The following is a 25,332-nucleotide window of genomic DNA, read 5'->3' as shown; positions in this document are numbered from 1 at the left end:
CTTGTGGCAGAGAATTCCACAAGTTGATTATGTGTTGTGTGAAAAAGTACTTCCATTTGCTGGTCCTAAATTTTCTGCCAGTCAATTTCATGGGATGACCCTTGGTTCTAGCACTATGTGACAGGGAGAAGAATTTCCCTCTATCCACTTTCTCCACTCCATGCATGATTTTATAGACCTGTATCATGTCTCCCCACAGTCATCTTTTTTCTAAACTAAGTAGCCCCAGGTGTTGTAGCCTTACCTCATAAGAAAGGTGCTCTAGGCCCCTGATCATTTTGGTTGCCCTCTTCTGCACCTTTTCCAGTTCTACAATGTCCATTTTTAGATGTGGTGACCAGAATTGTACGCAGTACTCCAAGTGTGGCCGCACCATAGTTTTGTATAAGGGCATTATATTATTAGCCGTTTTATTTTCAGTCCCCTTCCTAATGATCCCTAGCATAGAATTGGCCCTTTTCACAGCTGCCACACATTGAGTTGACACTTTCAACAAGCTGTCCACCCACCCCCCGCCCAAGTTCCCTCTCTTGATCAGTCACCGACAGCCCAGCTCCCATGAACGTATACTTGAAGTTGGGGTTCTTGGTCCCAATGTGCATCACTTTACACTTGCCAACACTGAAGCGCATTTGCCATTTTGTCTCCCATTCCACTAGTTTGGAGAGATCCTTTTGGAGCTCCTCACAATCTGTTTTGGATTTCACTACCCGTAAGAATTTAGTATCATCTGCAAATTTGGCCACCTCACTGCTTACCCTTACTTCAGGATCATTTATAAATAAATTAAAAAGCACTGGTCCCAATACAGATCCCTGGGGGACCCCACTTCTTACTTCCCTCCATTGTGAAAACTCTCCATTTATACCTACCCTCTGTTTCCTGTCCTTCAACCAGTTAGAAATCCACTTGTCCTTGTCCCCTTATCCCATGACTGTTAAATTTTCTCCGGAGTCTTTGATGAGGAACTTTGTCGAAAGCTTTTTGGAAGTCCAGGTAGACTGTATCAACTGAATCACCCTTTTGTAGAGACACAACATGAAAATATGTTAATTGGTAACTGGGAATATAGGAAGTGAAGGCAACACCCGAGTGAGGGGAGAAGAAGCAGGCAAAGGCATGGATAGCCTAGTGGGTGATAGGAAAGTGGTGATGGAAAGTGGGTGGAGAGGAGGATATGAGAGAGAGAGAGAGAGTAAAGCGCAGTTTTTATATCTGTCCTTTCATCTGCTGTCTTGTGACCAAAGCCAAGGAGGTAAATCTCCTAATAAAATCTCAGAAGAGGTCTGTCTATTAGATTGATTTGGAGGGGAGATAATTTATCTACCTCACCTGTAGTTTATTTAGGAAATACATCAGAGAGATAGAAAATGCCTACATGCCTAGCTTCTTGCTACATCAGAAAGGGAAGGAGAAAGAGGAAATGTGTCTCTCGGGTGAGAATGAAACCCGAGACTATCAGTCTAACCAAGGAAAAGTAGGGTGGGGAAAGCATAGTCAGAGAGGGAATTCCCTTGCTCACTATCTCTACCCTGTGTCCCTAGTGTTCAATAGGATTGCTGGTGCTAAGAGTTGATGCCACCAGGGCACTTTCCAGATTAGACCAAATCTCTGAAGTGTGTTTACACACTTCCTGTGTTGTGACACTGCAGTCCCTACGCTGACAGCAGGGTGCTGTTCACATTTCCAATGCATTGTTTCGGATCCAGTCACTGCGATTTATTGATAAAACATTGTATGTCCAGTGTAAAAAGATCGCTGTTTTTTCGGGTGCTTAGTTTTTGCAAGACTGCTCCCCCTGCTGGGCGCTTTGTTATTTACGTTTTGAATGCGATTTGCCTGAACAGAATCATTTTGCTACTGTTTAGCAGCTAACCTGGAAAGCACCCAGGAGCTGCATTTCCAACTCTATCCACAGAAGTGTTGCCAAAACAGCAGCAAGGGAAGACAGCAGAGTGCTGGCTAGCACCAAATTCCAAGGGCTAACGCGCACTGCATGCCAACAATCAATCAGGGAAAGTCCTGGGATTTCAAGGCAGTGAAATGCGGGGGTTAGCCCGCAGCAAACCCACACAGGGATGGCCTAGCCTCAGTGTTTCTATTCCAAGTTTCAATGATCCAGCTCTAAGATTCAGGGATTCCCAGGCAGTCAGGTAAAGGGATTAGTCTGTAGCAAGTCTACATGCTTATGAAACGGGTTATCTTTGAGCAAGCCTCAAAGATAGTGATTTCTGTTCTGTTTCATGGATGTACAGGACAGTCTTATGCACGTCTCCCTGCAAAAAGGAGAGACTACAGGTTTTTCTCCCTGGGATCTCCTCACAGGGGCCAGAAAGGCAGGACAGTTCAAGAACTGGAGGAGATAATTTCTAAGTGAAATATGTGTGGATGGAGGAATTGCCATTCAGATGGATCATCAAGACTAAAGGGCACTAGTAAGCCAGATCTAAGGAACTTAGATTACATCTTGCCTTTATTGCATTTTAGGATATGGTTGTCCATTTTCCAGGGTCTAAGGCCCCTGCTTGCTCCATGTGGAGATTCAGCGGAGCTGCAGCCTCGGCCAGAGGAGGTGGTGGGCCCGGCCGGGAGGAGGCGGCGGGGGAAGCTAGAGCCCTGGGGAAGCGGGCCCAGCTGAGGGCCAAGGCGGAGAGCCGGGCGGGGCACCAGTGGGCGGGGGCGGCCAGCAGGCGGGCGGCGAAGCGGTGACGGGCCAACGCTTCTAGCGCCCGTTAATTTTAACGGGCTTAATGACTAGTATATCAATAACAGGGTTGCCCTTTTAAAATTATTTAATTTTTGATATTAGTCATATGGTAATAAAACATCACAATGACTTTGAAAAGAGGAAACATAGCATAGGGTTAAATCTAGTTACATTTTAGAGTAAAATGTCCCAAAGAGGCAGGTTCCTTAAATATTCACCTCCATTTTAAGGGATTAAAGGGAACTGATATTTTCCTCACTGTAGAGGCTTGTAAGAATTATGCCTGATTCTAATCAGTGGTCAGTATCTTCTAGCCCAGGGCTGCTCAACGTCAGCCCTCCAGCTGTTTTTGAACTACAATTCCCATAATTCCCAGCCCACAGTGGCCAATAGCCAGGGGTGATGGGAGCTGTAGGCCAACATCTGCAGGAGGGCCAAAGTTGAGCAGCCCTGTTCTATCCCAAAGGTAGGCAACCTTGACTCTTTAGCTGTTGCTGAACTAGAGTTCCGATCAACCCCAGCCACATGGTCGCTGGGGATAATGAGAGCTATAACTCACGTTATAGCTGAAGAGCCAAGGTTCCTAGAACAGGGGTGATCTAACCCATGGGTTCTTATTAGTTTCCATGAAGGAATAGAGTAGCTTTAGGGCCCTTCTTATTGCTGAGAAGGTTGTATGAGATATGGAAGTTCAGTGTGCTCAGTGCTGAGCATCTTGCCCATGCTGGTCCAACAGATTTTCGTGACTAGAAACAAATTTCCACAGGAGTGACTGGCTGGTGACCCTGTGGGCTTTTAAACTTACATTTCCCCCCTCTCATATCCTGAGAGATGACTCACTTGGATGGGCCATCTGGCAGCACTTTTCATTCCTGTCCCTGGAGGCCAGGTTTGGTAAATCTCCTTCCTTTTTTTGACGGATTGTGGCACATTATTAAGCTGTTAGGGAAACTGATTAGATTGCTATGTAAGACTGCATGCCAGTGCTCTGTGATTTCTTCCATGCAACCTTTTCCATGCAAATTTCCTACAGCATGCTAATCTGTGAGATTATTCAAATGAAATGACAAACCATGGTTGGTCATTGCAAGTAGGCATGAGCCTCAGGCTTGCACACTTCACTTTTCCTTTGCACACAAACCAGGGTCTGATACCAGTTGGTGAATAAACTATGATTTGCACAAACTGAGTTTGCTGCATTCTGATGAAATGAGAAATGCATGAGTCTGAGAACTGTACCTGCTTGTTCTTGTAACAGCGAGCCATGGTTTCTTATTGCATCTGAAATGGGCCAATATGTAAAACAACCAATATTTTAAGTAGTAATGCTTGCAACAAAAAGACCGCATTATCCTTTTTTTTAAAAAAAATGTTGGCTTCTGATAGTGAGAGATAAGATACAAACTGCTCAAAAATTCTGGATTCTTGTTGATGTTTAATTTCCCCATCACTTTATCTTCCATGGTTTCAAAGGGATAGTGTGTATTCCTCTCTTTAGTTGAAAATTTGATATCAAATGCTATATCAGCATCCATTAACTGAAGGTGTAAGCAAAGAACATAATAACTGAGTCCAGGTCAAAGCTTATATATAAGGGACTATATCCAAACCCCTCTGTGATTATGGAATGCTGCTCCAGAGAGCCTCCTGACCTTGGGACAGTGCTTTTCAATGAGTGTGGGGGGCTACCATTTGAAGGGGGCACAAAAGACAATGTGCACAAAATGAGAAGCGGCTCACACTGGTTTGGATCCCACCTAAGTCGTATAAAACAAAAATGCAGAAACAACAAGGTTGCATTTGAACCTTGCAAGGTTTCAAAGTTTTCAGTTCTGTTCAATTTCAATCCAATTCATCTGAATAAAATGAGATGAAAATTTGTAAATTGTATTATAAACAGGGAGCCTGTCCACTGAAGCTCACTGATTGTGCTTTAGCCTCGGTTGCGAAAGGTGATGTGTTTTACCCATTCATTCTCCTTGTGTTGCATGTTGTAATTCTTTATTGGAACTGCTGTGTTAGGAATCAAGATCCAAAAACAGTATTTGTGTTGCAGGCTTAGCATTAAGTCTTGTGTTTCCCTGAACCAATTCCTTCTAATACATTTTCAGTTTAAGCTCCATTTTGTAAATAATGCTTTATAATTTGAATCTATGCCCATAATGGAACTTTACTCAAAGATCCCCATGGTGAATTATGCATTGGTGGAGCACGAAGTAAGTATGTATGGGGGAACTAGGACCCCATCTCTTATATTGTCCCATAAACACTTCCTTTTCAAATAAGAGCAAATTCTTATTTGATAATTTGATTTGGGCAATATAGGCTGATGACCTCCTGAAAATAAACCTCTTGCTGTAAGTAATGCATTAGAATTTTGGAATGCTGAAAACGCTATGCAACCATGATTTTTTATTCAAGTTAGGATGTAATTTGTGGACAAGTTTAAAACTGTAATGTTGTTACATAGGCTTTGTCAGATTTGCACAGCATATAGTTAGCAGACTAGAATGAATACATTCTGTTTTCTTCAAAATAAATAAAATATGTCATGTTAGAAAACTTTTAATGAAATTTAAAGCTGCTGCTTTTGAATTAAAAAAGCTTAATTTAATATTTATATTGGGTTCCTAATGACTATTTTCCAGCCTGTTTACTTGTTTTTATCACATTTATAGCCCACTCTTTCTCCTCAGAGCCCAGAGTGGTGTACATGGTTTAAGTTTATCCTCACAACAACCCTGTGAGATAGGTTAGGCTGAGAGTTAAGTGACTGGCCCAGAGTCACCCAGTGAGTTTCATGGCTGAATGGGGATTTGAACTCCGGTCACTCGTCCTAGTCCAACACTCTTAACCACTACACAATGCTGGCAATACACCATGCATGCTGGTAATATACCATGCATGCTACACCAGTTGATGTTATGCTTCATGCAGCTGACATTTTCATATAGTCAAGTTCACTGTTCAGCATTTCTTCTGCATAATTAATTTATCTTTTCTATAGCTATGATATTTTTAATAATCAATTGAAGTGGAGAGTGGGTAGGAAGAGAGAGTAAGGACAGGGTTTATTGTAAATCCAAAGAAGAAAGTATTGGGCATGCAAGTGGCTTGCTTCAAAATCAGTTTAATGCTATTTGAAGTTGATGGCCATTAAGAACTTAATTGTAATTATAATTTTGCAGCATATTGCATTTAGTCTCACTTTCATGCTCTGCTGTCCAGTAAAACCTATGTCAAATAATTTTCTAATGCACTGGTCATAAGCACTTATATTCCCTTCGCTTCCCACCCTGATTTAAAAAAAATTGGAGAAGGAAAATACTTGCTTGGATCTGTGTTGATATTTTAGCACATGAATATAGTGTACATGTTTATAATAAAGTTATAAATGCTACATTTATCATACAAGTTATGAATTGCTAGATGGTTTTTAAAAAAACAGTGTGTACACATTAAGCTCTGTAGTCTGTGGAAGGCCTTTTAAACAATTTAGCTATTGTTGTTTTGAGTAATGGGCATCTGAGATTATTGTCAGTTAACAGCAATTGAAAGGTTTTTCACGAAGTTGTGCCTCTTAATGGGTTATCTTGCCTGCCCCTTTCACTTTTTCTCTCTTTTAAAAATAGCTTTCAGTGTTCTTAACTGTAATTGTGATGTTTAAATCAAGAAGATTCTTCCAACAGTTGCAGAATAAGTGAGGGCAGAATCAAAATTCCTGCACGTTGCTCAAAGAATGCAACTTTCTTTTCTGTTGTGGTGTTAAACCTTCTCTTGCTATTTTGGGGCTTATTAGAGGGGCTTATTAGAGGTGACTGACGTCGTCTCATATGTAAGCAGCTCAGTGAATAGCTATATTAAGAATCTTCGCCTATAGGAATACAGAAACTAGAAGCCATTTTGTGCTGTTGATGTCAGACTAGCTAATTTTTTCCTGCTTGTAGTTATAGCTTAAAGCAGCAAAATGATACTTAGATTTGCCAGAGCTGGAGTTCGCAGTATTTGAAAGTAAGCCTTTTAGTTTAAAGACTATGATGCTAAGGCATGTGCTTTTAAATATCAGTATTGCTGATGCATCCGATGGTTACAATATGTGGTAAAGAGTTCCTGCTGTCCATTTGCATTGTAATGTGTTTATTACATTGTCTTCCCAGTGGCATCTTTGTGTGAGCTTAAAAAAAAAAATCATAAGCATTATTAGCTTTCAGTCAGATGGATGAAGGCGACATAGTCCCTTTTCTAATACATTGCTTTAAGTCTGTTTATATAAACATCAATATGAAAGAAATATAATGAAATGGAACAAATCTTTGATGTTTTGAATGGCTAACAGCCTAACTAAATGATTAAATGAAAATCCTATTAAAATCAAAAGGTCCTTAGAATAACTCTTCAGCAGTACTATTGAGTAACTTAGTCTGGATGTCAGAGAGTGTTTTGGTGGTGGTGGTTTTCACAGTGTTAGTTTTTAAATGGTGGATTGTGACCTGAGGTCGGTTATGCCATGACTGTCTTCTCGACAAAAGGGAAGAGACTGACACTGAGAGAGCAGGGAAGAATAAGGACAGAATTAGATATCCCTAGATACACAAAATAATAAAAATAATATACAGTAAGAAAAGATCTGAACCAATGTTGCAGTATGTGTTAAAGGTAGTTTTTTATGTCTGAAAAGATTAATTTTTCACATTTCTCAGAAGAAAAGAGGTAGCAATGAACAGCTGCCCTTGCATTAAAACGTTGCTTGCATGCAGTGAATTTTGACAAACCCCTCTTCCCTCTCATGCCCCCAGTTCCCCCTGAAAATATATCTCTGAATGCTGTGGGGTCAGCATTCAGAAATATATCTCTGAATGTGTTGGGGTCAGCAAAGGGAAGAGAGGGCTAGGCAATACACACTGCACCTGAGCAATGTTCTGCCTTGAGAAAAGCATTCCTCTGGGTGCTGCTGCTCAGTGTTTCCCATGGCAGAACTAGATGTGATGGTCACTATGGGAATTGAGTGTGCCTCCCAAATGGTAGCCCCATGTTGATGTTCTCTCCCCTAGCATTAGGCCAGTGTTCTTCATTGTAAGACCAGGAGCCAGTGGTGGCTCCCATCAACCCTAAGTGTGGCACCCTGGTTATTTTTTTATTGGGCCTGTGAGAAGCTTCAGCTGAAGCTGAATCCTCTGCACAGTCCTCCTGTTACCATGTGGAGGCAACCATTCTCATCATGCAGTGTTGCCCTTTGCCCAGCACTAGTGGGACTCATTGAAGCTCTCTTGAGCCCCTGCTCCATCTTGGAAGACATGCACGGAGTGCTGGGAAATGTAGACCTTCCCAGTGCTTTCCTCATAGAACTCTTTAGGCAGACTTAACTGTGAATTGTTTCCCTATCCTTGTCAGCAGCAGCCAATGCTGTGGAGTGCTGGTGCAGAAATACCTAGGACAATGATGTTGCATCACAGTAAATCTGCCAATATGTTTTGGGGGAGATAATGGGTTTTATTTTTGGCTGCCACCTTACATTGAACGTCTTGTCTAGTTCTGCAAACAAATTTGCCAGCTTCTTTATTCCTAGGAGCTAATCTATTCTCTAAATAGTGTTTCAGTGACCATAACTAGGTTTTGTCAAACAAACTGACTGTGCCCCCTGTAAACATACCATAAGTGGCCAGAGTCCATAATGAAGTTGGAACTGTCTAGCTAGAAGAGCTTTGTAGTTCTAGAGAATAAGCATTCATATATAGCTCCACTTACATATAATGTACATCATATACATTTCTTTGGGAGCCAGATATAAGCCACCAGTTGATCATCTCGGACCTAGAGACAGTAGTCCTTATGTAACTGGGTGGTTTGATTTAGAAAACCTAATTTAACTGCCTTTTTATTCTTGTAATTCAACAACTTAAGTTAAATACAATTGACATTACCCATTTGGTGTGTAAAAGCCATGTGTCTTCAGTGGCACCTAATTCTTTACTAAACCCATACTCTGTGATTTTGTTTTAAACTTCTTTATTTACCTTCAGCTTTGGGAACAGTAGGTTGTGTGTACTTATAAATATATCTGTAGATACAAGCTGCTAGCAATGAGCCTTTATTTCATTTTATGAATAGTAATGATTGTGTGGCATGGAGGTTTTGAGTAGTTACAGATGTTGCAGAATTACTAATGTTTTCTGGAGATCTGTAGGCTATTCTTCATAAAACATTAAATAATCATTGTGGGAAATGAAGGGAAACACTGGTAACTTTGGAATTCGATGTTGCGTTTGCACTGGCAAGATTGCATTTTTAGTCAGACAATAAGGCTATTCACACACTCAGCCTAACCCAAGCTAGGGCAGTACAGTCTGGGTTAGGCTATGCATGTGAAGCGCCAGGAGCGAGGTCACTCCTGAAGCTGCTCCCGTGCCAAGCCCCACTTTTAAACCTCGGTCAGCAATCGTCTGGGCAGTCGCCACCAGGTTGAACTGCTTCCTCCCCGGCCTGCTGCCATTTCCAGGAGCAAGCTGGGGTGGAGGAGGAGCAGCCGTAGCCACTGTGATCATGCCCCAGGGCACCCTGGGATGTGGAAGGGGGAAAGTCATCCTGCTCCCAGTGTTGCCACGCCACTCATGTGGGCGTGCAGTGCAGCGATGGCAATGGCGGCCACTGCTCATCTGCCAGGGAAGGCAGGCGGGTTCCTGCCTTCGCTGCAACCTTCCCAGCAGCGGTTGTGAGGTCATGTGCACAACCTCAATGCATCTCAACATATACCTTTCTGTTGCTATCGCTAGTTGTAATGAATTGGCTGTGGTGTATGCGATTTGTTAACTGGGATGAAGGGGAGCAATTAGCCAGTGCAAGCTTCTTTTATTGTCTATGAAGCATTAGCAGCGTGGCAGTTGAATATTTTTAATGAAGCATGTGCTGTTTGTTTGAACATAAGAATGTTTTGCTTTGGCTTTTTTTATCAATATGTTTTTCTAACTCCACTGATACGAATCTTTACCACAGAGCTGTGTGAAGCAGTGCAGCTAAAGGCAGAGCTAGGCCTACAGAGAATGCACACTCCTGTGATATCATTGTGGTGAGAATTTCTCCACTCCCTCATTGGCTGCTGCTTGCAGGGATGAGCAAATTCTCACCACGCTGACATCACATGTCTTCTCTTGCTTTTTCAGGGAGGGAAGGAGAGGATGCAAGGCTACTGGTTGCAGAGACAGCTACACATTCCTCATATTGCCTGGTTCAGCCCTGAGATTCTGCATTTAAAGACACTTGTGACTGATTAAAAAGCAAAATACAGCTCTAGCTATACATATGTAGGGCAGCTTTTTTTGCATATGCAGCCAGAATTGTGCAGGAACTGAACTGCACTGCTCAAAACATGTGCCGTTGCCAATTACACTGTTAGGTAGTAGTTAGGCATTTTCAGATGGCCCGAATGAAGCATTTTGAGTGAGTTGTCCCTCACATAGTTTATGCTCATTCCCCACTCGACAGCCTTTCTAATGGCTCTCCTTCATAAAACCATCTCTTTAACTAGTTCAAACTTTGGAAGAGAAATAGGGACATCGTTAAATGCAATGAAAAATATTATCTCAGAATCGTACATATTTCTCCTCCCTTTTTGCAAACACGAACCAACATGCTGTTTATCCTTAGCATTTCTACTTATTTGGGAGGTGAGTATCCAGAACTACAGATTAAAAGGAGCATAATCTAATGTATTCTATATTATAGAGAAAAAATTCTTGGTATTCTTTGAATATTTTTAAACTGAAAAGAAACACTGTAGTGGCCACATACTTTGAAAAGTTGAAGAGATGATGAAACAATTGGAAATTTAAAAGGTTATGGTTTAGTTGCAAAAGGGGTTACAGCAGATTGTATTATAAAGCATAACTACATAACTTCAGTTATAGACTATCTGTCACTGAAAAATAGTAGGTAAAAAATGGCTATTGGTATTGGAAGATCTAACTAAAATTTCCCCTTGAATGAATTTCTGTGGTCCTGGTCTCCTTTTTAGTTGTTCAGTGCTAAATGCACTAATTGTTTAGCATTCTAAGAACTCAACTTGATGAGATCGAGGGAGATGCATGACTGAACACCTGCTTTTAAAAAAGGAGGGGGGAGCTGTAAATGCAGCCATAGGGTTGTATTTGGATCAGAACTGTGGCATTAAAGGAGGTAGATTAACCTTTATCCCCACACAGTCTAAATTGCAACACTCCTCTTCTCAGCTGCTATTTACTCTTTTAGTAAAAACTTCATGGATCTCTCACTGTCTGTCTGGTTGTCTCACAGTAAGTGCATCAAGTCTTATACAGAATGGTGACCAATTTGGTCTATCACTCTATTTCACCTTTTGTTTGTTCACGAGGAAACAAATGTTCTTAGAGTAAGTTGCTTTGCTTTTAACAAAGATACTGTTTACAGGGGGGAAGCCTGAGTCCTGGGCTGATCTAAGATAGAAAGACGTAGACTGGATTCTATATATTTGATTTTATTCCAGTTTAAGCTGAATATTTTTCCCCAACCTTCTGTGGCCATTCATTATGTTTATTCTCCTTTATAAATGTTCACTTGCTAGGTTGATTATGACAGTATATTCCTCTCTCCATTTTTTTTGCCCCAGAAAAAAATTATACAGCCCAGCAGAATGATACTGGATGGGTTATAAGCCTGGCCTGTTGACCAGGCTTGACCATGGTCAAGCATGAAAGTGTCTTGGATAAGGAAGGAAATAGCTTAATCCAGCCACTAGAAACTAGAGTTAAGTCTTTGACAACTATTATTCTGAGGGTGACAATTGCACTATGGAAAAATTGCATTTTCCCAGTATTGGAAATGACAGCCTTTGTTGCAGTCATGTATACTGTGCAGGATGTGGTTGCACATGAGTACAATGGTACCTCTTGGATTTGTGCCCATTGATAGCCACCTTTCCAACAGCAAGGCTATCCCTTGCAAGAAGTCCAATCAGGAATGCCAACAGGACTTTCCAGGCCCAATACACTGTATGTGGATTGGGTCTCCCACCCACAATCTACTAACAAAAACTGCTGTTTGGCAAGGGTCACTTGGTATTATTCCTATTTATAGTTCTTCTGTTTCCATCCACCCCGTTATTTCCCTTCCTGTCAAACATGCACACACAAACAGTGTAAGAGCCTGAGAGGTACCCCAATCCTATACATTCTTGCATAAGAGTAAGTCCTATTCATTTCGGTGGGATTACTCCTTTATATCTATGCAAAGGCTGGCAGGCCTTTCCTCTTGCACTGCCCTTGTGGGACCTGGTCCAGCAATTTCTCCTATACCACCTCTCAGTAGCCCTGTGGTCTCCAAGCATTAGCTGTGGATCCTATAGTGTGCTGTCGTCTTTGGGTCTGTCTTTGTCCATCTTAGATCCAGCTACGATGAAAATGCAGTGGATCATGAGCTCTGAATGCAAATTCAGTGGAAAATAGTTTGATAGCCTTTTTTCTATGAACTTGTAGCATCTCAAAAAAGAAAGAAAGAAAGAAAAGGTACAGAAGTAAATTGATTGCTAAATTTGTATCATTGATTCATGCTGATCAATGATACATTCTGATTTTTGTTGTGTGGAGTGTCTGATGTCACTCCCCTTGCATTTTTAGTGTTATGTTTCTGTATTTTTAAAAAAATGCAAATTATCTGCAAAATAATTTTGCAGATTATCATTTCTTAAATGGTTTGATTCTCTCTTCTCATACGATTCTACAGTGCCTGCTTGTAGATGTGAATAAGGGTATGCTGTCACAATGAAAGCAGAAACTATTGTTTTGTTACGGATAACAAGAAAGCGAATGGAAACCATTTTCTAAACCATTGTCCTTTTACCCAATATATGGTAGAAACTAGCTTATTTGCAATTGCATTCTGATAACTGATTCAGATAATTTTGGGGAGGGTTATGTAAAAGTGCATTATAGTTCCCATTTAAATGCTTGGATACAAGAAATATAATAATACATAGATATATTCATTGTTCACTACTGGGTTAGAGGAGAGTGGGGATAAACTTCATCATCTGTTAAAAGCATGTCAATTAATTTTGTGTTTCCTATGTGTCACATCTTTCCACTATTTCTGTATTCTCTAGATATTTGTTGGATTATATGATGTGGTGTCATCTAGGTGTCATTAAATCGTGCCTTGATACCATTTTTATCTTAGTAATCACCATTGGCTGATTTTATTGGGTAAACAGCACATATCAAGTTTAAAAGATGGATTCTATTGGGAATAATTGGGACAAACTATTTGAGGACCTCATTTATTCCTAGATTAACAGAAAAGCAACATTCCCCAAAGACTGTTGCAGTTAACTCTTATCTGTCCTTTCTCTGGGGGGCGGGGGCTGCTTTTTTTTTTTTTTTTTTTGCATTCAATAAAAATGATGCTGTTGTGAGAAATAGTTCTGCTAATCTTCCTTTCAGTTAAATAATAATACAGATATAGAATTGTTTGAGTGTTATAGGGCTTCCCCAGGGGTGTAGCTATAATTGAGTGGATGGGTTCAAAGAACCTGGGCCCTTCAGCTCCTGAGGGGCCCCCAGCTCCAGTCCTCCCTGTTTTCTTCATTCTCTCCTTCTCTCTAAGAGGCCGTTGGGGTGAACACAGGACCCCTTTCCCCTAGCTACTCTCCTGGGCTTCACATATATTATCTAAGTTATCCTTGCAACAATCTAGTATGGTAGGTTAATATTATCATTATATTGAAGATTTGACGGAATGCAAAGCCTGAGAGAGTAGCTTGCCCAAGATACACAGAGAGAGAGAGAGAGAGAGAGCTGGTCTTGTGGTAGCAAGCATGACTTGTCCCCATAGCTAAGCAAGGTTTGCCCTACTTGCATCTGAATGGGAGACTTGATGTGTGAGCACTGTACGATATTCCCCTCAGGGGATGAAGCCGCTCTGGGAAGAGCAGAAGTTTTCAAGTTCCCTCCCTGGCTTCTCCAAGATAGGACAAGATTTTTTTTTTAATAGGACAAGATTTTTTTATTGAACCAACAAACTACCAAAGCATACAGTACGTTGCCAAAGCACAATTATATACAAAGTGGTTGTTTGTACATGATATATCTACAAAGATTTACACACAAGGATTTGGAAACCCACAAGGTTATGAAGTATATGCAGGTAGTTCTGTAACTCGGGGGTGGGGGATTTCAAGGCACATCAGGTAATTGGGGGGGGTTACGTCCGACGTCCATTTCCACAATTTGTCCCATTGCTGTTTAGAAGAGATACTCTTGTCTTTTTGCACATAGCCATACAAACTTTTCCAGAAGAGATTTACTGTCTCATCTGCGTGAACCTCTTGGTCGCGTCTTCCCTCCCTATTCCTATGCAGGAGCATTGCATAAATGACATACAGGTTTACTAACCTGATTACGAGAAGGGGAACGTTCTAATTCCCTAGTATGAGGGCACCCGTTCCGTCCCGTTTCCTTGAAGATTTCTTTCTGGGACCTCGAAAGGAGGTTCTATCGCTCAAACCCGAGGTTAGTTCTTCCCAAGTCTGTTTTTCCAAATCAGGCCACTCTAACAGCTTGCTTACTCCCTGCCACACTCTTTTGGCTACCCCACACTCTTTTAAGAAATGTGAGTGGGTTTCCCTGAATGTTTTACCTAGCTCACTAGCTTTCTGTTTGCAGGTGATTTTAGGGAACTCTTGCTGGTCCTCTGGGAGCCATGGCTTAGCCGCATTAAGTGGTAGTACTTGATGGTATAAGAGCTGAGAGAGATTCCTGCCTGCAACCTTGGAGAAGCCGCTGCCAGTCTGTGAAGACAATACTGAGCTAGATAGACCAATGGTCTAACATGGCAGTTTCCTATGTTTCTATGTTCCTATATCATATATAAATATAACTTTTGTCTAAAATTGTACTGCAAACCTTACAGTGTAGTATCTTTAGATAATGATTTAAATTGAAGATGCTGATATTCATTGTTCCTGAAGAAATTAAACTGTAACTCTCAGTTTAAGACCAATTTTAAATCTAGTTATCCTTTTAGGAACCATTTGGTTCCTAAAATAGAAATAGAAAAGAGAGCATAGTGGGGTGGAGGGAACTTCCAATAACAACAGTGTTAGAAGAAGTGAACCCATATGAAAAAGGAAAGGCTGTGCTGTTGAGTCGGTACTGACTCCTGGCGACCACAGAGCCATGTGGTTCTCTTGGTTTATCATTGCCTCCTCCCATGCAGTATGAGATTATGCCTTTCAGCATCTTCCTATATCACTGCTGCCCAATATAGAAGTTTCCCATATTCTGGGAAACACACCAGCGGGGATTCAAACCAACAGCCTCCTGCTCTCTAGGCAGGTTGCTTCCCTGCTGCGCTTTTAGGGGGTACAACCCATATGAATTGTAAGAGAAAAGCTTCACATTATTAAGACCTTTAGCTCATAGAAAAGTTGTTTTCTGAAATATCAGGCTAAATCATTTTTAAGAAGTATTCAGAACTTCCATGTTGTAACCTCTTGGCAGCATGGAGAAACACATTCTAAGTGTAGAAAGTAACCCTTTTAAGCCCTTCTCTAAAATATATACAGTTGCTTCCACCCAGAACATACCACATTATTATTATTGTCTATAGCAGGTCCTATGCATTTGTTCCAGCTCATCAGATGCTGACTCACACCTAAAGATCTTACACCAAACATTCTTAAAAATACAGTACCCATTGTATCATGAACAACCTGCAGTCCATCTTGGACCATGACACTCCCCATTCACAGGCTTTGCGTGAGATGTCTGTCTTTGCTTATAGGCAGCTCCCCAACATGGAACATTTACCACCCAACAGAAGGCCACATGACAAAGACACAAGCACAAGGCCCTCTACTGCTGATTGTCAAATTGCCATGTGCTCTGAGATATTGAAATGTTCTTCCACTAGTTTCTGAATGTTGCCATTTTTTATGTCGGAAGTGTGTCCATTTGTTCTTTTGTGTAGAGTCACGTTTGACGTAACTGCAAAGGGAGATTCCTGCAAGAAACTGCTGGACTAGAATGTAGAAGTCCTTCTTATTCAGCATGTATTTGAAAATATAAGTCCTTTACATATTTAAGTATTTTACCGAATCTGAAGTTAGTTGAATGCTAAATCAAATATGGTTCTCTCCGAATCCCATTTTTAAGTTCATTTTAGATAAAACCATAAAATAGTTTGGTTTACTATGTAAACAACGTATGCATTATAGGAATTTAGATTGCACCCTGCATTGCTATAAAATTCCAGTAGCTTTTGTAACAGTACTGTCGGCTGCCCTTTTTAAATTTGGACTGAGATGTGTAATTGCAGTTCATAATACCAGCCTATTAGTTCAGTGGCATTCTGTTAACATTTGATTGAGTAGAAAAGAAATGTCAGACTCTGATAGGTAGTAGGTTTGCTAAAAGGAAATAAGATTTGGCAAAGAGCCATTATAGCTTTTTAATCCGACTTCATTTTAAAATTGTTTTAAGGTTTTATTTTCTGTGTTTTAACCTGTTTTATGTTGCTGTAAACCACCTAGAGACAAAAGTTTGGGGAGGTGTACAGATTTGATAGATAGATATATAGATAAATAAATAAATAAATTTCCCAGCGCTTCAACTCTGTTTTGTAAGTAAAGCTACATAGGAAGTTAAGTTTTCATTATTTTCAGTAGAATAATTTATTTGAAATATCGCAGAGTGTTGCAGTATCCCTGAAAGTTCTCAGAGGTGGTTCACAAGAGAGGAAACTGCCCAGTGCTGTTAAGCTGGGCGACGACGCAGTTTTAAAGGAATTAATACTTTTCACTTTAGGAGTATGGATTCCTTAATGTAGTTACATAAATGTCATGCAGAAATAAAGGGCAAAACAACCCAGTTCTTCTGAGATCTTCAAGAAGAAGAAAAGTCTTAAGAGTAAACTTATACTATTGCTGTCAGCAATACAATTTAGAGATTTCACATTGACTAAATAGTTGAGAGTCACTCTTTTAGTCACTTGCTCAAAATAGGCCTTACATCATCTTTCTTAAAATGGCTTAGTTTTTATTATTAAGTGAGGCTATTCACATGTGTGTGCAAAACTGGGCTAAGGGAGCCCAGCCTGGTTTTGCACGTTCCTGTGAACTGCCGAGATCGGGCCCAATCCTGGCAGCACCACATTGGCAATCCGGCATATGGAGCCACCCTTCAGAATGAGGTTAGGAGAGCGAGTGCTCTCCTAATTCCAATTCTTTGATCGTGTGTTAGCCACGGCTGCAAGTAGACATAGTTGGCAGACTCGGGGAGGGGAGGGGGATCTCCATAATGCACCGTGCATTCATGTGGTACATTTTTGGAGCTCCGGGGGGGTGGGCAATGTGCAGCAACATGTCCTGGAACCCCACCCTCAGCGCTACCAGCAGCAGCCGGTGCTCGTGTGGGCGGAATGATAGTCTGCGGGGAAGTAAGCTCTTTAGGGCTTCTTTCCCTCAAACTCGGTAGCCCTTTCTCACTGCTCATGAGAAAGGGCTTACTTAGTATGTGAGCTAGGAGCTTTGTATGTTTTATTCTACATGGCACACTTGTCTGCATACCCAGCTCAAATGTGAGGTGGGACATGAAGAGCCCCCTATTCACTCTGGTTGACAATTTATGTTCAGGATCAGTGGCTGCCGGTGAGAGTGGGGCAGGGGGGTAGCAAGAGATACTTTAAGAAGTCGTTACCACCTATACTGCCGGCACCAGGAAGATGCGGGGAGCAGTGGTGCCCTACCCGGCATCCCATGTGGTGAAGGTTCTACCTACAGCATTCACCTGGCCCCCGTGCATGCGTGCTAGCCATGAAAATGGCCCCCGCACACGAGTGGAAGCCAAGTGAGTGCTGTTGGCGGAGCCTCCCCCGGGCAGGTGGAGGGGAGGGACACCAGTGCTTTCCACGTCTTCCAGGTGCTGGTGATATAACAACTTTTAAAGGTATCTCTCGACAGCCCCCCTGCAGCACCTTCACTGGCCACCACTGTTCAGGACTAATAGTTGTTATACCTTGGAGAACTTATTAATCCATTTTTAAGTATTTTGGAGGCCTGTGCTGAAATAACTAAGAATTACTTGCATGTACTATTAAGCATTGTGATTTAGGTTTTTCTAAAATGCATCTGATCCATAGCTTATATAAATTGCAGGCATTCTATGTACAAATGGCGTTGGCCGACTTGATGCTTAGCCTTATGACGGTGAAGCAAGAGCTCCATCCTCACAAGAAGTGACTTAACTAACAGCACACAAGGCTTGCTTTGCAGCACTGGCTCGGCGAAAGGGGAGGCGGATGCGATTTTATATAATCTCCTCTCCATGCAAAAACCTTTTTGCATCAAGGAATATGTGAGGGCTGCACAACCCCCATGGACATATTCCTGGACCAAAAGGGACTTTTGTGGGGACAGCTGCAAAAATCGCATCCCCCTCTGCCTGGTCAGCGCTGTGAAGCAATCCTCGTGTACTGTTAGTTAAGTAGCTCCTTGTGAGGATGGAGCTCTTGCTCCGCCCTCATGAGGTTCGGCAGCATGTCTGCCGGTAGGTATAATCTATCTTACTGGTGTAAGTTCTGTTTGCTTCTATTGCTGTAAGTTACTTGTATCAATTGTGGTCTGTCTCTGTTTGAGATAGTTTTCAACCATGGTTTAGCAAACTGTAGTAGCAGGACTAAAATAGATGCTAAAACATGGATTCACACAGACTGATCATAGTTAACCCTTTAATGATCATGTGGGTCAAGAGAACATGACCTTAATAGGTTGGAGTGGGAAAACGAGTTCTCTTGGAGCTATGGGCCAGAACATTTAAATTATACTAAAAATATTGATTTTCAGCTGACATTTATCTAGTGGAGGTTTCCCTCCCAAACTTTCAAGCCTTGTTTTATGGTAAATACTTAAGAAGAGCTTGTGGGTGTGATCCCTACCCATAAAAAGCCTGAAAAGGGCTGAGTTAGCCAAGATGCATCCCAAATTCAGGTACATATATATGCAGATGAAAGGCTACACTAGCTACTCCAGGCCTGCTGTGTGGAGAACTCCCTGCACTTTTACAGTAAACTAACACATTCTACATGACAGTTCAGAAAATCTCACATGCTTCATTTGAACCTTGAAAAATCTTCTGATGACCAATTTACTTGAAGTGATATTAAACTTTCTCGGTTCTACCATAGCACAGATAGAGAAATATTCATTAAAATTATTATGATGTTGAACAGTTTATGCAACACAAGGAAAAGAATATACCTAGTGCTTTGAGGTAATGGAGTTATAAAATGGGTGGAGAAAAATAACTAATGAACACTAGACGCTGAGAAAATCACTGAATAAAAAAATATGTCTTGCTTATTCTAATCATTGTATTATTTATCTCTTCTTCTCTTCAGTTGCTGATATGTGTTTAAGATGAGTGGGATTGGCGAAAATTCCTCTGACCCAGCTCGGGCAGAGTCAAGAAAACGCAAGGAATGTCCTGATCACCTTGGACCCAGGTTAGTTTGAATGTTTTCTAGAACCTGAGGAGATAACGTATTCTATAAGGACTTGTAGGAAAAAAATATAATGGCCAGCATCCAGATTAATGAAGTGCTGGTACAGCATTACTGCACAGTCGCTCCAGGGACTGTAGTCAATCTCCCCTTCCCTCTGAAGCTGACTGTGACCCCTGAAATGTCACAGACCCCTGAGGACCCCTGAAATGTGACCCCTCAGGACTGTGCAGTCTTCAAAGACATTTTCAGGGGTCAGAGTCTGTTTCTGAGGAAAAGTGAGGTCGACAGAAGTTGCCCGAAACTTGGAGAACGCACTGCACGTTAGCTGTGGGAGCACTTCCATAGTCTGGATGTCAGCCAATATGTGTAAAGTTGAGTGTATATATTTGCTTTGCCACAACATCAATTAAGTTGGTATTATAGATTAAAATTGCTTTGCAATTTGGTTTATTGCAGCCCCAAATAATAATACACTTAATTGCTGGGATATTTTTTTCTGAGGAAACAATGGACTTGAATAAAAATCGTTCACTATTTCTCCTGCTGAGGATGATATCTTCAGTCAGCTAAATCTTCATTTGTGGTGTTTGGCCTTTTAATTTCAAAAAAATTCTGAATTGTTTTAAATAGTACCTATGTGCCTGGGTACAATTTTTAAACAAAATGATATAACTTGGAAAGGTCCATTGTCTGCTAAGTATTGCAGATGTTACTTTGAAGATGTTATGCCCCTTTCTTTCACTATGAAGGTTTGCCATGTGGTGAAATAAGTAAACCAGTTAACTAGAAAGCCACAGCTAACAAGTAGCAGATCTAGCCTACTAAAGAGCTAGAAAGAAAACAGCAAAGATAAACCATATCACACCCCAACCCCAGCCTCACCACAGTCCTAGTGAACCTCAGCACAGAAACACCCGCTTTGGTGGCAACACACCAATGGCATTGTGTTGCCTGTGATGGGTCCCAAAGAATGAGATCCAGCCAAGCAAGTGGCCACCAAAGGAATCAGATATAAAGTCTTTGAGGGCTGGGTCTTCTCAGGCTGCAGATGGCCCAGCACCTGACTCGGACTCCCTCACAGTAACTTAACATAAACAAAGAGGGAGATATAGCAAGATGACCCCCCCTCCTTCCCAGGCACAGGTGTTCATGTTGATTTGGCAAGTTAATATTTTTTTTATTCAGTTTGATTGGGCTTTCCCCCTATACTTTGCTACTTTTATTTAAAATTCTATTTTCATTCTGTGTCAGTTTTCAAAAGTATCATTTTATCAAGTTCCTTGATAATTATAGACCAATCTCCAACCTTCCTTTCCTTGTGCAGGTTTTGGAGAAGGTTGTATGTGCCCATCTTGAGAGCACTCTGGATGAAGCTGATTTTATAGATCCTTGTCAGTCAGGTTTCAGGCCACGGCATGGCATGGAAATGGTATTGGTCACTCTGGTTGCATTGTGACCTCGATGAGGATAGCGCCCCTCTCTTGGTCCTTTTAGATTTCTCAGCGGCTTTCAATACCATTGACCATGGTATCCTTCGGAGCTCCTGTGCGGGTTGGGAATTAGGGGCACTGTTTTGCAGTGGTTCTGGTCCTTCATTAGTGTGCGCTCTCAGTCAGTGTGCGTTGGTGGTGCATGCTCTGCATCCTTTGTGGGGTGCCTCAGGGCTCGATCCTCACACCCATTCTTTTTAACATCTACATGAAACGGCTGGGGCAGGTCATCTGTCGATTTGAGGTGAGATTCCATCAATATGCTGATTATACTCAGTTGTATATTGCCACCCCAGGCCACTCCGGAGATGCAATTTCTGTGCTTGCCCAGTGTTTGGAAGCTGCCAGGGTCTGGATGGGCCAAAACAAGCTGAGACTTAATCCCTCCAAGACTCAGTTGCTCTTGCTTACTCCTTGATCTGGCCAATTACCGAGTCTGAGTCTCTCTCTGGATGGGGTTGCACTGCCCCTGAAGGAGGTGGTCTGCGACTTGGGGGTCCTCTTGGACTCACAGCTCCTGCTCGAGCAGCAGGTGGAATCTGTGACCAGAGGTGCCTTTGCCCAGCATCGGCTGGTCCTCCAGTTGCGGCCCTATCTTGACTGGCAGGCCCTGGCAACAGTAACTCATGTCGTCGTCATCTCTCATCTGGATTACTGTAATGCGCTCTACCTGGGGTTGCTGTTGAAGACAACCTGGAAGCTTCATTTGATCCAGAATGCGGCAGCCCGACTGCTTATGGGCACTAGGAGATATGATAGTGTGATACCTCTCTTGCAGTCACTGCACTGGTTACCTATTTGCTTCTAGGTACAATTCAAAGTGCTGGCTCTCACCTTTGAAACCCTTCAGGGCTTAGCACCTGCTTACCTGCAGAACTGCCTCTCCTGGCTAGTCCTGTCCCGTCCTGTGAGATCTTCTCGGGTTGCCCTTCTTTCGATCCCTGGTCTCAGAGAGGTCCATAGTACTAGGGCTCGTGGAAGGGCTTTCTCTGTTGCTGTCCCTTCACTTTGGAATTCTATTCCCTCCCCCGCCCCGATTCAGTCTGCCTCCTCCCTTTCAGCCTTCAAAACCTTATTTTATTCATTCATTCATTCATTCATTCATTCATTCGATTTCTATGCCTGCCTTCCAAAAATGGTTCAGGGCAGTTTACAGAGAAATAATAAATAAATAAGATGCATCCCGGTCCCCAAAGGGCTCACAATCTAAAAGAAACATAAGATAGATAACAGCAACAGTCACTGGAGGTACTGTGCTGGGGGTGGATAGGGCCAGTACCTCTCCCCCTGATAAATAAAGAGAATCACCACGTTAAAAGGTGCCTCTTTGCCAAGTTAGCAAGGGTTATTGAAGACAATTCTTTTCTGCCAGGCATTTGCCCTTTAATATTAGGAGTGGGTATTTATCCCCCCCCCCACTTAAATCTAGGATGCTGTTCTTGTTTGTACACTGCCCTCAGTCTATGCTTTGGGCATTATAATAAATCTCTTAATAATTAATTAATTAATTAATTAATTTTGACAATTTTCTTCCAGTCCTAAAAGAAGCACTGAAAAACGTAATCGCGAGCAAGAGAATAAATACATTGAAGAGCTTGCAGAGCTGATTTTTGCTAATTTTAATGATATTGACAACTTTAACTTCAAACCTGACAAATGTGCAATCTTGAAAGAAACTGTGAAGCAGATTCGTCAAATAAAAGAACAAGGTAAGGAGAATGTTTTTGTACATCTTAATAGTTGTATATTTCCTGGATTATTCCCAAAGCTGTTATGTTATTTCAGTCATATCTCATTCTTCAAATTATTGATGACATATTTGTTTGTGCAGAATTTAATTTAATTGAGGAGCAATATTTATATTCGGTGTATAGTTTTATATAAAATTTAAATCTTTAGAAATAAAGGGAAGTAATCTCTGTATATTGAAGTAAACTTGCTGGGCTGGGTGCTGAGCATCTGCACCTCTAGTTCCCCCCCTCCTTCCCCACTCCCTCTCAGTTTTCCCTCTGTTCTCAGCCCTGCCGCTTTTCCCCGTTTGCCCGCCACACCAGCATTTTCTTTTCCCACCGCCGTTTTCTCTTCCCTGCCCGCCGGCCACTGTTTTCTTCCACTCCCACCACCCTTTTCTTTCCCCCCTCGCCCGCAAGCCTGTCCACTGGCGCTGGCACTTTCCTCTTCCCCTGCCAGAAGCTCGCTCATGAACTCTCACGGGAGCTGCCACACATGGGATTAGCAATGGATATGCATTAGAGAAATATATATACATATATATGGAATGAAACTTGTCCTTGTCCATCATAGAATTTAAATTGTCTTAAAAGGAATAGGTTAGTATTAATTACTGGGTTGCACAATGTAACCCAGTTTAGAACAGAGCTAGTTTTTTAATAAAAGAAGAATGTAATAGTGTGAGATATAAAAGGTTGCTTTACCATTCTTATTGTCCAGATGAATACATAGTGGCTGACATTCTGTGCAGAATAACATAGGTGAACATCTTAAATAATGCTCATGGTGTTGTGCAAGAGTCCTCTTGCACTAATATGTAAGATTGCGTAATCAACATTGTAGCTATTATTTCCAATGGCCATAGTATCACAGAAGTGCAATTGCACAATTTTACGTATTGGCTCAGCAGCACTCTTCCACAACACCTTGAGCTTTGTTTTAGATTCCCACAGCAGTGTTTGCGGCTCAGAAGAGCCTCCATTAGTTTGCACAGAATGTCAGCCACTGTTTATTAAAATATCCCTGAGCTCCAAATCACGCCATTACATTCTTAACTGCAGTAGAGGTAGCCAGTGGTGGCTCAAGTGGTAGCCATTGGAGTCTTCAGACGTCTTTGAACACATATGGCATGCAAAGCAAAGGGTCACGGGGTCTGTGATACTTTTCTGGAAAGCCAAATATACACAAATAAAAGGAGAGGATCCTGTTCACAACAAGTAGCGAAATTACCTTCTCAAGACTTTTTCATTTTTGGTCATATGCGCTGTTCAAATAAATCAATACAACAGGAAATAAATTATAGAGCATCAGCTTGGTGGTGGTGGTGTAGACTTGATGCATTGCATAGGCCACAGCCCTTTTTCACTTCCTGTATGGAGGTAGCCAGTGGTGGCCCAAGAACTGTCATGCCTGAGGCAACATGCCAAATGTGTCTCTTTCTCTCTCTCTCTCTCTCTCCCTTTCTCTCTCTCCTCCTCCCCACTGCTGCATGAAAACAACATCCTCCGCTCAGGGGCATAGCAAGGTTGGAGTGGGCCCAGAGACAAGATTTTAAAATGCACCCCCCCTCCACTGAAGCTCAGCTCATGAAGTAAAGAAATTTTAAACGAGGCTGAATAGTGGTAACAAAAAGCATAGTAAAATATAACCTATGTGCCACAATAGAACATCATCCTAAATTATTTTTTTTAAGGTTTTGTAAATTGTGGACGATGCAAGTCATTTAATGGTACTAGAGAAAGACATGCTGTTCTGGTAGCTCCAGGTCTTAACACTCACATAAATTTCAGAGGATGAATACAACTGAAGGAAACCCAGGCGGGTGCGCAGCTGGGGGAGTCAGTCATGTGACTTGCCTCTGCCCCTACCCAACGCAGTGGGCCCCCAGACCACTGTCTCCCCTTGCCCTATTATAGTTACGCCCCTGCCTTCGCTGCTTCTACATGTGCACATGGAAACACACATGAACACACTGGGGGATAGCCTGTGGGAGAGCTGACGGGAGCTGGGCAGTATCCAGTTCAGCAAATGCCATCTCTTAAGGTGTGAGGGTGTAAATGCTTTAAGATAAACCAGAAGATAACAGAATAGAACCAGGTAAAAAGCAGAGAGAAGGATGTGCTAGCTTGTCAAAAAGATCCAAGGACCTCAAGAAAAATAGCACACATCAGGAAAGAGATTCAGCATATAAGTGCTTCTATGCCAGTGCCAGAAGCCTCCAAGCCAAGATGGGCAAGCTGGAGTGCTTGGTTAATGAAAACATAGATAAAGTTGACATATCGGAAACATGGTGGAACAGTGAAAACCAGTGGGACCATGTTATTCCTGGATATAAACTCTATAGAAAGGGAGAGAGGGGTGAATTGGGGGTGGAATAGCACTGTATGTTAAAGAAGGGATAGAATCTAACAAGCTAGAAAACCCAGGAGGACCGGAATCCTCCACAGAAACTCTGTAGGTGACAATCATCCTCCTGATCAAAACGCTGACGGTGACCGGGAGTTGCAAAAGGAAATCAGGGAAGCGTCAAAGAGAGACAGAACTCGAATAATGGGTGACTTCAATTAGCCACACATAGACTGGGTAAATTCAGTCAGGTAATGACAAAGAGGCATTTCTAGACATACTGAAAGACTGTGCCCTAGAACAATTGGTCATGGAACCAAGCAGAGAGAAGGCAACCTTGGACTTTATCCTCAGTGGTTCACAGGACTTGGTGCGAGATGTTAGTGTCGTGGAACCTTTAGAGAACAGTGGCCATAGTGTGATCAAATTTAGCCTATATGCAAGGAGAGAATCGCTAAACAAGTCTAGTGCAGACACTTTGAATTTCAGAAGAGGATTTCAGAACTCCTCTAAAACGAGGAGTTGGGTGAAAAGAAAACTGAAAGGGAAAATCAG

The 25,332-nt window shown here is 41.9% G+C and overlaps 1 protein-coding gene and 1 long non-coding RNA gene across 5 annotated transcripts in view; one reads left to right on the top strand and one right to left on the bottom strand.

Moving 5' to 3' along the window:
* Positions 1-25,332, top strand: part of NCOA2 (nuclear receptor coactivator 2) — a 206,255-nt gene that overhangs the window by 91,253 nt on the left and 89,670 nt on the right. For all 4 annotated transcript variants that reach the window (XM_053243941.1, XM_053243943.1, XM_053243940.1 and 1 more), the window contains 2 exons: positions 19,106-19,210; positions 22,237-22,409. In XM_053243941.1, the coding sequence (XP_053099916.1) occupies positions 19,125-19,210; positions 22,237-22,409 (259 nt within the window). In that variant the 5' untranslated portion in view covers positions 19,106-19,124. The remainder of the gene's footprint in view (positions 1-19,105; positions 19,211-22,236; positions 22,410-25,332) is intronic.
* The window catches only part of LOC128322529 (uncharacterized), a 37,935-nt gene that overhangs the window by 9,384 nt on the left and 3,219 nt on the right, over positions 1-25,332 (bottom strand). Inside the window, exon 2 of the long non-coding RNA XR_008305759.1 lies at positions 873-1,020. This is a non-coding gene — a long non-coding RNA (uncharacterized LOC128322529). The remainder of the gene's footprint in view (positions 1-872; positions 1,021-25,332) is intronic.

The sequence above is a fragment of the Hemicordylus capensis genome, chromosome 4 (genome assembly GCF_027244095.1).
Source record: "Hemicordylus capensis ecotype Gifberg chromosome 4, rHemCap1.1.pri, whole genome shotgun sequence".
Lineage (NCBI taxonomy): Eukaryota > Metazoa > Chordata > Lepidosauria > Squamata > Cordylidae > Hemicordylus > Hemicordylus capensis.
Note: the sequence above shows the minus strand (reverse complement) of the source record. Positions and strands in the feature narration are given on the sequence as shown.